The 13,742-nt window shown below is 37.6% G+C and overlaps 1 protein-coding gene across 1 annotated transcript in view; it reads left to right on the plus strand.

Moving 5' to 3' along the window:
* Positions 1-13,742, plus strand: part of LOC116272788 (fibrillin-1) — a 236,939-nt gene that overhangs the window by 133,235 nt on the left and 89,962 nt on the right. Inside the window, exons 13-17 of the mRNA XM_031661595.1 lie at positions 2,239-2,364; positions 3,705-3,827; positions 7,258-7,380; positions 8,466-8,618; positions 13,339-13,392. Coding sequence (XP_031517455.1) covers positions 2,239-2,364; positions 3,705-3,827; positions 7,258-7,380; positions 8,466-8,618; positions 13,339-13,392 — 579 coding nt within the window. The remainder of the gene's footprint in view (positions 1-2,238; positions 2,365-3,704; positions 3,828-7,257; positions 7,381-8,465; positions 8,619-13,338; positions 13,393-13,742) is intronic.

Raw genomic sequence — 13,742 nt, forward strand, 5'->3', positions numbered from 1 at the left:
CAACAAACCCCCGTGAAAGAAGTTTACCTATTTAACAAACCTGCACATGTGTCCCTGAACTTAAAAGTTTTTTAGAAGTTAAATAAAAGATAGTGAGGTTTATATCACTTTAGAAAATTGGTAGCCATTGACAAGAGTTAATTTTATTTGCCTCTTTTAGCAAAAGCTCTTCATGAGTTGAAGACCTATAGAAGTTTTAATTTTTATCAGTGAACTGGTTTCAAAATTTTTGAATTTGGTTCTCACGTAGAGATTTCTTGCCATCAGTGTATTTTAGTGCACTACATATAAATGACCATTTTAAGCAGAAAAACTGGAACAAGGCCTTTGAACTTGCTAACATTTCTATTAATTAATTATAAATATGGATAGGTTGAACACTTAACTGAATTGAGAACCTTCTTAATATTATGACTATTGTTTAAAATAATTAACATGTACAAATAGCGTATTAAGCATTTTGCAATAATAGAAAATAAAGTGAAATCAATGTCCAGAGACTGCACTGTTAAATAAGCCAAGAGAAGTGGTTATTGAGAGCACTCAGCTGGGGCAAGGGCCAGCCAGTATAAACGCATGTATGTGGTTGTTATCAATCTGAGACTTAGTATTGGAGACTGAAGATGACCTGAATACTTCAAGCACTGACTTCTTTAAGAGCTAGCGCTAAGGTTATCCTGAAAATAAGAAGTTGAGAATGTGTTCACATGATTTTGTGGATGAAAGTTGCCACAGAATGGTCCAAAAGGCTGTGCACATAGCTGGGAAGTATGTGAGGGGCCGAATAGAAGGGGACAGAAGGACGGGCAGAGACACAGTAGAGGAGAACTTTGAATGGCCAGCTTTAAATTTGTCTTATAAGGCAATGGGGAACCCCGTGGCATTCTGAAATCGATGAGGAGAGAAAAAGGTGAACTCTTTATCCTGTTTATTTTCAACTTGGGCCTCAAAAAATTATAGGATCCTTAAAAAAAAAAAAAAAAGTCTGCTCAAGAATATGTGGTTTTTACCATTTTTTTGGAGTGTGGAGCAAGTCTGATTTTTAGCAAGGATTAAGAAATAAATGAGAGAGAAAAAGATCGTAGGTTGTTGGCACAAAGATCAGACAGAAGAAAAGCCCAGACTGCCTCAGCTCGTCCAATGACTTGTGTGGAAACCACTGCAGGATCTGCCCAGAAAGAAAGTGCATCTGAGGGCCAACCACAAGACATCATGCAGACGCAGGGTAGACAGTCAGCGTAACTGAGGTGCCATAAATGCACGTGCTCATTGTGCAGGGGATATTTAGGGCGCTTATACTCAGACAAATGTGGCCTCAACTCTGCACAGATAGGAATGTTCCCACCCAACTCCACATAGTTTCCCAGTCCCTATCTTCTGGGAATAAGCCCTGGAAGTGATTTTGTGCCTGTGTAGACAAAGAGGTTTGTGTTCATCCTCTTTGATGTTTATCCAGGTTTGTAGCTTCTAGAAACTGAGAGAAACAGATAATCCAGGGTACCATGCTATCCACTTTGGGTTGATTATTCATCTTTAAGTGAGAAATCAGATACAGGTTGTTTGAGTTATTGTTATTTTAACACTTCCGTATCAAGCTTTATTGTGTACTTTGGCACAATACTAACCACAGTAGGAAAAAAGGAAAACTACCCTCACAGAATCAATATTTTATTTGGTAGATAGAATACTCGTAAAGTTGTTTTTTAAAAGACTAAGAATCTATCAGCAATAACCCTGCACGTAAACCAGAATTACCATAAAGAAGACGAACGTTTTAGAGATATGATTGATGGTTTTCAGGCAGAATTAAGGTGATTATTTTAAAAAGTAGCGTTTTTTTGTATTGTTCTGAGATAGCTATAAAATATGTCTTTTAAAATTATGTATTTAAAGACGCCAGCCAAATTTCAGTATAAATAATGATTTATACTGGTTAAATAAATGTGCTTGGAAAATGGTGAAGAAGAATCTATTTTGTTTACAGACTTCAGATTTAAGGAGTCTTACTAGAAATTAGAGTTAGCTCTAATGCAATTATACAGGTTTTTTATCATGTCTTTTCAACTCTGATAACCCTAAATATCACATTATTTGATAACCAGTTTATGTTGGAGAATATTATTAAGTAATTAAAACCAAAAGCTAAGATCATGAGTTTGCAAATGGAGGGAGGGGGAAATAAAATAATTTTAACTCCCCTAAATAAAGCTATTTCTTCTTTTTAAACTTTGGTTGTAGACATTGATGAGTGTTTACAGAATGGCCGGATCTGCAATAACGGACGCTGCATCAACACAGATGGCAGTTTTCATTGCGTGTGTAATGCAGGCTTTCACGTTACACGAGATGGGAAGAACTGTGAAGGTAATAATAGTATACTAATGGTAGTCCTCCCCTTCCATTGCAATTTCAGTATCAGAGGTCTTTAACAAGACCAAATAATGAGTGAAATAAAGATATGTTTTATTTATTTTATCTGGGAGGGAAGCCTGATTTTCCACAATATTCATTTCTTAATTTACATTTATGTGAATCAAATAACATTTTAATTTGCTAGGAGAGCTTGCCCTTTAAAGATCCCTGGTGATGATGAAACTTTTGTGGCACAATGTCATGCTTCCTAATTTTATACAATCAGAATTTATACATTTTTAAAAAATAGGACATACCTAAGTCCATGTATTATCTAGCCATTTATAATCTTTTTGCTTAAAGTGTCTGCCTAGTAATAAAATGCTACTAATCAGTATGTGAAATATATATCTAAAATATATATAATGTAAAATATATATTATATATGTTTTCTATATATGTAATTATATATTATGTATATGTTTTTCTAAATATGTAATATATAGATAATATTCATAAAATACATATTTAAATAGAAATAATACATATCTAAGATATAAATATACATCTAAAATAAATATACATTATATATGTCTAAAATATATATATTATATATATCTAAAATATGTATATATAATAAATTACTTTGGTCTTTCTAAAGCCTATAAGTGAAAACACTGTGTCTAGAAGAGCAAGTGCCTCCCAAGACAGCTTTAATATTAAATAAAATAACATACTGATGAATTTAAAGAACGATCCCCAATGTTTAAGGTGTCTTAAAGGTTCACTGGCACATCTATAATCCATAGTTGAGCCATGTATTTTAAAAGTCCACTTTTTACCTGTCTCTATTTAAAATTGCTTCAAACTGCAAGTTATCTTCTGGTTTTCATCTTTAAAAGAATTAGGATGTAGCCTAAATACATTTCAGATTCCTCTGATCTTAGTTTGGACTTATTTTCATTTTCAGAGCATTAGAAGTAATATGATTCTGTGAAATAAATATACCCACTAGGCTATTAGCACATTTTTCAGTTTGTAAACTATTATTCCTAAAAAGGACCCTGATAACTTCTATGGAGTCAAATTTTATATATTTTATAAATAGATATACCTATAAATCTAGCCCTAAAGTTTACATGCACCTGCCAAAACTCAAGAACCTGAGATATGTATTTCTTATGTCCCATCTTCTCCTTCGTTAGGTGATATTATTTGGATGAAAATTAGCCTTAGACTGTAATAACAAAAAGAAAGAAATATGAAGAAACAGAATTATTTTCATCCAGATTGGTTTCCTTCGTAAGCTTACTCTTCTGGTCGTAAGAAACTGTACGTTTCGTATTTTTCAGATATGGATGAATGCAGCATAAGGAACATGTGCCTTAATGGAATGTGTATCAATGAAGATGGCAGTTTTAAATGTATTTGCAAACCTGGATTCCAGCTGGCATCAGATGGGCGTTATTGCAAAGGTTTGTGCTGTGAAACCTTAGATCATGTTCTTCACCTGCCTTTTCTCCTCTTTATGTTGTTTAGAGGTACTGCCTTTCTTTACTGATTCTCCCCACTTACAGTACCTTGAATTTTGGTTTGGAAAACCTGACTGAAACTCCTTCTTAAATCCAGCCATCCAAAGAGCTACAGTTTATGCCCTTAAGATTGTTGTTATTTCAGAAATGGTATTCTCAAAGGAGTCAAAAGCTATGTAGCAAATAAATAATCCAAACTGCCTATTGGTCTTCCAACAGATGTGGGCATTGTTTTAAAGAAGCTGAGTTCTACTTCTTCTTTCCAGTTAGGGAATAATGGTGGTTAGGCTTCTTGATGGCTGTTATTTGCCACCTCTTACATCTTTACCTGGACAGAATAGGTGTAGAATGTTATTTGCAATGATCTCTTCCTCATAATTTCCTCCAGGCATCTTAAGACACAGAATTTTTTTTAAGGATAATTTATTTAGGCGTTATCAAGTTAGGTAAGCAAGAAGGGAAACAGGATTAAGCAGAATAAATAAACAACCAACAACCATTTTTTAGTTTGGTAAACCATTTTGAAATAATCTCATTGCTCCAGGTATTGAAGCAAAAATGAGGATTTTTATTTTTGCTGTTGAGAATTGGGGTCCTAAGAAAAGTTGCTGGAGACAAATTTGTGCTTAGTGTCTCCTGTCTTATGCAGGGATCAGTGATTATTGCACTTGGTCCAGGATCTGAGTTGGAACCAGACTTCTTAAAGAACCTCATACTCAAAACAGGTCCAGAAAATCTGCTAAAATGCTGCACTTAGAGCTTCTGGGCATAGTTTCAGATGCAAAAGTGTAGAGGGTCAAGCTATTCAAGGTAGAGAAAAGCAGGATAAAGTCCTATGATGCCTCTTCTCTGTGTGCCCCTAGTGGACAGCTTTGGTAAACGTGTTATGGAAGAAAGCCTTGTATTAAGTCCTTGGCAAGATGTGCATTTTCTCCAGGCTGAAAAGAACTTCGAGCCCTTGGTTGTTTACCTACATTCTCTATGACCTTCACATCAATGGCTCTTAATATTGTGCAAATCTGTCTTCCCAGCAAGAGAAAACAGTTGGGTGTTTCAAATTTGAAGTAGGAAGGTGGTTTCTGTACTTTTGAGCCCTGTGGTGGGAGGGACTTATATGAGAAGACAGGATTAACACATAGAAATATTCTACAGTGTAAAATAGCATAAAACAAAGTGTCAAATTGTGCAAATTTAGCACTGTACAAGTAAAAAAGAAAAGGGAAGAGAATGATTGCTGGAATATTTGGAATTGGGCTTCCAAAAAAAAAATAATAGAAAGAAATATGAAAGCCCCTTTGTGAGCAGACCTAGGAGAATACATAATCTTCTTGTTGATACACAGAGCACACTAAGATTCACTTTTCGTGCCTCTAGGCTCCTGCTGACCCAGGCCACAGCATCTCTGCATTAAGTATGGCCAACAGATAATGCTGTGACCTCACAGATTAAACCAGGTTTGGCCACCATTGGCAACCAGTGAAATAGTATCCTATCAATAAATTGATTGTTCTATTAATTTGAAAGTACTGATGATATGGATGGTTTGTTCTGACTTTAGCATTCTGGCTTAAGGATCTGAGAGAGAGAGAGAGCTCCATAGCTCTGTATTATTATCAATGTCTTCTTTTTTCTAGCTTATAGAGCATAGGGTACACACACTGTAATAAGACTGAAGGATGAAAAAAGACAGAAATTAATCCCATGTGCACTGAATTTCTTCCTTTTTCTAATCTTTCTCTTTATGCCATGGGATAAGATTTTCTCTTAGCCCTGAGCACTTAGTCCTGAGCCCACAAAGGTGTGACTGTTCAAAGCTGAATCAACAATGCTAATTCAATCTCCGCAGTTAACTCATCTGATCAACAACATGGCTTCTCTGTTCACTCTCTGAAAGTTGAGGCCACTAAATTTGACCAAAGTTACCTTCCTTTGGATCTACTTTACATCTCCATTCTTATTAAAAGCTCTTTGTGTTACCTTTCAGGTTGTAGTCTCCACGTTTTATTGTGTGTCACAGTTTGAACAAAAAGGTGACCAGAATAACTAACCAATTTGAGTTCCTGTATTTAAATATAACTGCTGTTTCAAATATAATCTGTACACAGAACCTTGGACCACCCGAATATATTTTGTGCCAAACAACACAAGCTAAGTAAAACATGAAGGTGTTTTACTCTCAATTTGCCTTTTTAAGGTCAGGAGAAAGTTAATAGTCACATACACTAGTTGTATATTGTAAAAGGAGATGTTATAAAATCATTTGCTTTTTTTCTTTTTCTTTTTTTTTTTTTTTCTAAGACACAGTCTCACTCTGTCTCCCAGGCTGGATGGAGTGCAGTGGCGTGATCTCAGCTCACTGCAACCTCTGCCTCCTGGGTTCAAGCAATTCTTGCACCTCAGCCTCCCAAGTAGCTGGGATTACAGGCGCATGCCATCATGCCCAGCTCATTTTTGTATTTTTAATAGAGATGGAGTTTCACCATGTTGGCCAGGCTGATCTTGAACTCCTGGCCTCAAGTGATCTCCCAACCTCGGCCTCCCAAAGTGCTGGAATTACAGGTGTGAGCCACCATGCCTGACCTAAAATCATTTGCTTCTAAGTGTTGTATGTTTTCCAAACCACAATTTTGGTGCCTTTTGTACTTCCCCATATTAAAGGGAAAAAAACCCTCTGCTATTATTAATATGTGTCCAATAAAGTATTTTACCAGACCTCCTTAAGTATACACATAAAATACCATAAAGTATTTGTAAAGTTTAAGAAAGATTTTTCTTTGCTGGGTTCCAATTACATACAGTGCTGTTATTGGCCCAGAATAGTCATCGAAGTAATCTATATTTATTTTCTGTTCTTTTTCTTTGGTGTTCCATCAAGGTTTTAGTTGTTTATCCTTTAATTTTAGGCGAATTGTCCCAGAGAGCTAAGACATGGGTAATACTAGAAGGGATGCCAGTCTTTGTGATGAATACCAAAAGGAAAGTCCTCCTGTAGTTTATTATTACCCTAGATTTCTGAGAGCCCTGGAAGAGCTACCCTGATTATGCATTACACAAAACCCTTTGTCTTCTAGCAGCCATTGTTCTCCTTCCTCCGATTCTGTTTTTGCCTTTGTGATTATTTTGGATACAAAAATCTCTTGGGAGAATATATTAAAGTTGCTTTTTATGGAAAATACGTTCCAACAGTTGATTTCTCTTGATTTTGTTACTGTTCTTTCAGAGGAAAATGAGAATGCCATTTGAGCTTTTGTTGCAGATGCTGCATGTTATTTCCTATCTTCCCCATTTTCAAGTGTTAAAACATAATTGTCAATATGTTATAATTTTAGATAAACGTCACTTCATTTTTAATAAGTGCCTTTCTCTGCCACAGACATTAACGAGTGTGAAACCCCTGGGATCTGCATGAATGGGCGTTGCGTCAACACTGACGGCTCCTACAGATGTGAATGCTTCCCTGGACTGGCTGTGGGTCTGGATGGACGTGTGTGTGTTGGTAAGAAAACATCATGGCTAGACTTAGGAGAGAGATTCAACCTCTGTCACTCAATAAAGCCCACTAGTAACAAACGCTCTCTACTGTAGCAGGTAAGATATAAAGAATATTTGCAGAGCAACAGAGCAACAGGGTCAGTTCTCTTCTTGTGTAAATTGAACATTAATTCGAGGATTAGAAAGATGAGCTAAGTGAAAAGCAAGAGAATACCCACCTATCCTTCCCCCTGTTCTTCCCTAATCCCATAGCTGTCTTCAGTTTTCTCCAGCCCTCCTTTGTTGATATTGGTCATTGAAATTGATGTGCATATGCTGTTATCTCATGATGAACATTTTAATAGAGAATTGATGTCCATGGGCAGTATACAATGCAAAGGAGAATATGGATCATCCAGAAACCTGTATGATAATAGTTTTATGAGACTTTCTAAAAAGTATGAGACTTGTTGAAAAATTGATACCAGTTTTATCCAGATTATTTTTAAGAAAGGTACTCAGTAAGCCATTTGAATTGGAAAAGGATTGGGCATAGCTGGAAACACGCTTCCTGGTGGTAAAGATAACAGAGCTTAGTTGACCAACATCTACAGGTTTATATAACAAACCTTTCACAGATTAAACTTTCTCCTTTTTGGAAAGTATACCTAATTCAGACATTCAGTAATTGCATGTTTATTTTGGGATAGGCCACATTTCTAATAAAGGTCTTATTTAGCAGGATGTGAGATTCAACATTCATCCATTATTAATTCAACGTTTATTAAGTGCCTGCTCTGCACAGGCCTGAGAAAGACAAAATAAATGAGATATAATTCCAGCATTAAAGTGCCTCACATTTTGGTAAACCGTGATAGTCCCTAGAAAACTGAAACAATCTGGCCATTGGTTTCCAATGCTTAGAAGCTGAATGTGTTGTGTTTTTCTATTTTTGTTTATTTTTTCTTCAAATGGAGCCCTCATATCAGAGGCATTCCCTGTGAGTTACACCAGGGATGATGGATAAACAAAGCCCTCTTCAACTTTGACTTGGGGGGTTCTGCTCTGTTTGAAGTGACAGTGTGATGACAGATGCTTCTTCCTGTTTAGACACGCACATGCGGAGTACATGCTATGGTGGATACAAGAGAGGCCAGTGTATCAAACCTTTGTTTGGTGCTGTCACGAAATCTGAATGCTGTTGTGCCAGCACTGAGTATGCATTTGGGGAACCTTGCCAGCCGTGTCCTGCACAGAATTCAGGTATGTGGTATCATGGGGATGCCCTCGTACTGCCAGCCTTCTGCCACCATTGAGGTCTTTGCATTTGTGGAATTCACAGGGAAAGATGACATTTTGCTCTCCGGGTATCCCATGTGCCTTCTTGGGGTCTTGGCAGAGGCTAGCCAGTGTCTAGTCACAGGTAGTTATCTAAGCCTCATAATCATTTGGAATAGGTATTGCATTTGTGCCTCCCGTATAAACTCCCCTACCTCAATAATACTCAAGCTCTTTGCAATACATGCACTTTGCCTTGTTTTCTAAAGTTGTTTCATGATGTTTGCATTTTGCAGAAACTATTATAAAAGCAGACTTTTACACAGCATAAAGGTAGATAACTGTCATATTACTTGGCTATTTCCAATAGCTTTCCAAAAGACCATTTGTAAATTTTGTTTACATCCCACGTATTGATTTTGGTATGGTTTTCTTTTTCGTCCTTTTTTTTTTTTTTTTTTTTGAGATGGAATCTTGCTCTGTTGCCCAGGCTGGAGTGCAGTGGCATGATCTCAGCTCACTGCCACCTCCGCCTCCCGGGTTCAAGCGATTCTTCTGCCTCAACTTCCTGAGTAGCTGGGATTACAGGTGTGCGCCACCATGCTTGGCTAATTTTTGTATTTTTAGTAGAGACGAGGTTTCACCATATTGGCCCGGCTGGTCTTGAACTCCTGACCTCATGATCCACCCGCCTTGGCCTCCCAAAGTGCTGGGATTACAGGCATGAGCCACCGTGCCCGGCCCGGTGTGGTTTTCTTTAATGATTTGATTTAACCTGAGAGAAGAAAAGTATTTTTCTCCAGTGGAAGTGACATGGCCTAATTAAAAGAGAACTGGATAGCGAGTCAGAATTCTGTTCCTCCATCAACAGGCAGCCAAATTACTTAATTAGGTGATTTAGTTATTTGTGTATTTTGCTTATTTCCGAATTTTCCTCACCTACTTTTCGAAAGGATTTGAGGTGGCTTATATTAATAAACATAATTATAAAATAGAATAATGCAGAAAAGCTATCCTTAGACATCTCATCTACAAAATGAGTTGCCTTAGATAATCCAAAAGGTCCTGTCCAGTTGTAAATTATTTCTATTTATAAAACAAGAATACTTTACTGAAATTAAAACAATGTCCCACCAGTATTTAAACGCAATTTTAAGGTCACTTGGCAGTGGACCTCTAATGTCCTGAAATAAAGTTAGACCTAATATTGACAATATGTAGCTCTGATTGGTTGGTTTTACATATAGGATTTAGTCAGTTTATTTCTGCCCTAAAGGAAACAAATTAAAGAGTAAATCGTAATTTTAAAAGATTTATTATTTTAAAAATAATAGTATTTGAAAGTAACAGTTAGAAATTAAAATATATGATGAAAAGTTAGAGAAAGTTAAATGGAAGCCTTTAAAAGAAATGGGGGGCCAGGAGTGGTGCCTCACACCTGTAATCCCAGCACTTTGGGAGACCAAAGCAGGTGGATCACTTGAGGTCAGGAGTTCAAGACCAGCCTGGCTGACATGGTGAAATCTCATCTCCACTAAAAATACAAACAAACAAACAAAAAGCCACGTATGGTGGTGCGTGCCTATAATCCCAGATACTCAGGCTGGGGCAGGAGAATCGCTTGAATCCAGGAGGTGGAGGTTTCAGTGAGCTGAGATAGCACCACTGTTCTCCAGCCTGGGCGACAGAGCGAGACTCTGTCTCAATAAAGAAAGAAAAAAGAAATGAGGGATGCCAGTTTAAAGAAAGCAAACTTTGTTCTGGCTAATGACTTCACCCAGTGAATAATATAGAAATTGTTTTATGTATGATCACCAATCAGTTCAATGTGTTTATAATAATTTTATTATATACAAATATAATTCTATCAAAGACACTTTCCTATAACTTTATAGTTGTCTATTATTAATATCATCCTTTTGCATGTTACTTTAACTTTTGAAAATACTTTTCTTACCTACTTTGAATTTGCAATGCAGACAAGTATCATGAAAGCTGGCACACAATAGTACAGGTGACTTGTTCACATGTTGAATGATTGGAAGAGCCAAGACTTAGAATCCAGGAGCCTTGGTGCATATAGTTATTTGCCTTTACATTTTCCTCTGGACCAAGTGCACTTCCAAAGAATTCTTAAGATCCATAGGGAAATTATGTGGGTTTATAAAAAGGTGACCAAAAGACCAGATTTCTTTAAGCAGTTGTCTTAGTCCAGTTTTTGTTGCAGTAACACAGTACCACAAATTGAATAATGTATAAAGAAAATGCATTAATTTCTCACAGTTCTGGAGCCTGGGAAGTCCAATGTCAAGGCGCCAGCATCTGTCGGGGGCCTTCTTGCCAAGTCACTTCACAGCTGAAAGTGGAAGGGCAACAGAGCATGGAGGAGTGAGAGAAAGCTAGAGAGGACTGAATGTGCTTTTATAACAATGTCACTCTCATGATAACTCACTCACTCCCATGATAATGACATTAATCCATTCATGAGGGTAGAGTCCTCATGATCTAATCACTTCTTATTAGGCCTCACCTCGCAGTATTCCTATTGCATTGGGGATTAAGTTTCCAGCACATGACCTTTGGAGGACACATTCAAACCATAGCAAGAGTGAAGCTTAACGAGAGTTAAATGTAAGGCCCGGTTCCACTAACTTCTGTCTTATATTTGAATGAATTTACCCAGAAAAGGTCCACACGTGGAAGTAGTTTCATGCATTTGGTTTCTCCACCTCTTTGGTCATGAACCATCCCAATGTAGGAAAATCCCTCATTTCAAGAATGGGGGGTAGGCTGTTTAAAGTACTGAAAATACTCAAAAGGAATGTCTTCTGTCAGTTGAGGGAGAGACTCCAAATATACAAAATCCGAAGTTCATCTTTGTGGTCTGCAAGTCAGGCAAGTTGCATATGAAGCTGTTTCTCACTGGTTGCTGGAGCTCATTCACATTGTTCAGCAAGCCCTCTTGTGTCCTCAGCCTTCTGACAATGACGTTTCACAGAAATGGATCAGTTAAACCCATGGGAGTGTGATTGGTCAGTTAAACCCACAGGAGGGTAATTCTGGGGAATTTTCTCGTGGATCCCTCATGCCACTGTCTCCATGGCACTACGCTGAGTTAGCTCATCAATACCTATCCCTTAATATGGGTTTATAATACTTTTATTTACTTATTTTTTATTCAGGGCCTGAGCTGTGCACAGTACATGTTAAATCATTAAACATGTAATGTTAATTCTGTGCAGCCACCAGGTGAAATGGGAATTATCGTTCCACATTTATGGGAGAAGAAACTAACAGAGGAAAAAGGCTGCTTCCAAAACTGCCAGCAATTAGCATTGTCATTGGTATTCAAACCCATGCTTATTTGAACTCACTACAAAAAATGGTCTAGAACCGGATCCTGCCTAAATGGAAAACAATGGTGACAATAATTTGCTTCCATTTAGGCCAAACTTCAGCAAAATTGTCATTATCTCTAAAAGTCCTTTTTAGGAAACTGGCATGATTTTGGTTTTCTTGTTGTATTACAGTATTTCATACATATTTTAGTTTTTTGCTGATATAACAGAATAAAAAGGATGGATTTCTTTTTGTTCCCAGACCTGACTTTCAAACACACCTTCCCATCTGTTGGTTTTTTGGCCCCTTCTAAGACGATTTGAAAATTAAATCCTCACTGCTTTCTCAAATTCACATTTGTTAGAAGACATGATCATTTTTGGTTGTATAACTCATTTACGTCCACTGTCATCAGGATGCAATTCTCTGGCATGCAGAAGATAGGAACTATTTGCTTCAGCAGTGAGGTGCAGTCAGCCTCTACAATAAGCCCCGGCCCTGATATCCTGTTCTCCTTCCACTTAAGCACAGATGATTTACATTTGACCATGAGACTGTTTGCGCCAGAAACCATTGGCAACTAAGGGGACACTAGTTTCCTTTCCTTGGATAGTGTGATTCCAGTTAGTTCTACATTTTCATCATTCACTCTTACGTTAAGTATTGTTGGAATTGTATGTAAAACATAGTATTAATTTTAAGAAGTAGAATTTTGATTCTATCTCAGATTTGGGGACATATTCTGTGTACTTCAGTTTCTTCAATTAAAATCTCACAGTTTTAACATTAAACAATACTTTCTCTATGGATATATCATAGAGAATGAATCCAGTATCCTGATAAATATTAACTTTAAAAATACACTTAAATGCAAGAGTAGGTATTCTGTTGTTGCACTTGTGAGAGGAGGCTAGAGAATTTGCAGAGAGAAATAAGGAAATGTTAAGAACCAATTGTACTGAAAAAACAGCTAGCAGTGAGAAACAAAATTATCCCCAAGATGGTGGGAGAAAGTTTTATTAACAGTTAAGAAACCACATTTTAACAGGCACATTTCACCGTAAGTGTAAAGTGTTCCCTGGTGAACAAAATCAAGTTATAGGAAAAACACCTTTTCCGAAAGGGCTTTGCACAAGGAATTGCTATAACTTGCCTGTATCCTTAAAAGTTGTTTTCCTCGATGATGCGTAGCCTTTAAAATGGGAGCCTGGTGTAAAGGTGACTCCCTGGGGAGATACCTCCTTTTCCGTTACCACTTAATTTTGGTTCTACTCACTTTGGAGGAAATGGTGTGTGCAAAACCAAGGGCAGGATCGACCTATTCTGCAAACAAGGGAATCATTTACTATCTGTTAATTTATCGCAGCGGAATATCAGGCGCTCTGCAGCAGCGGGCCGGGGATGACGTCAGCAGGCAGTGGTAAGGATTCCTTTCAAAATTTACTACCTTCAATATGTGCAGAGGCAGCATCAGGCTTTCCTGTGGGTTTTGCATTGATCCCTTTACACGGGTCTGACCTGACTCCCTCTCTGGCCATCACTGTGCTATGTATTTGGGATGCTCAGAAGCCTTCAGTGGCAGAGCAGCCAGGGCACTGTGGGCTCTAGGATTTCTGGGTGTGGCTGTGGGGCTTGGCCACTGAAGGGGTCAGGTGCTCTCCCATTGTGGTTGATGGGTGCTCGCAGATGACATATAATGACTTTTGTTGCTCATGCTTGAGAAGGGGCAGCCTGACTCTCCTGTGGATCTTCCACTGTCAAGTACAACTC

Source organism: Papio anubis, unplaced genomic scaffold, assembly GCF_008728515.1.
Source record: "Papio anubis isolate 15944 unplaced genomic scaffold, Panubis1.0 scaffold20, whole genome shotgun sequence".
Lineage (NCBI taxonomy): Eukaryota > Metazoa > Chordata > Mammalia > Primates > Cercopithecidae > Papio > Papio anubis.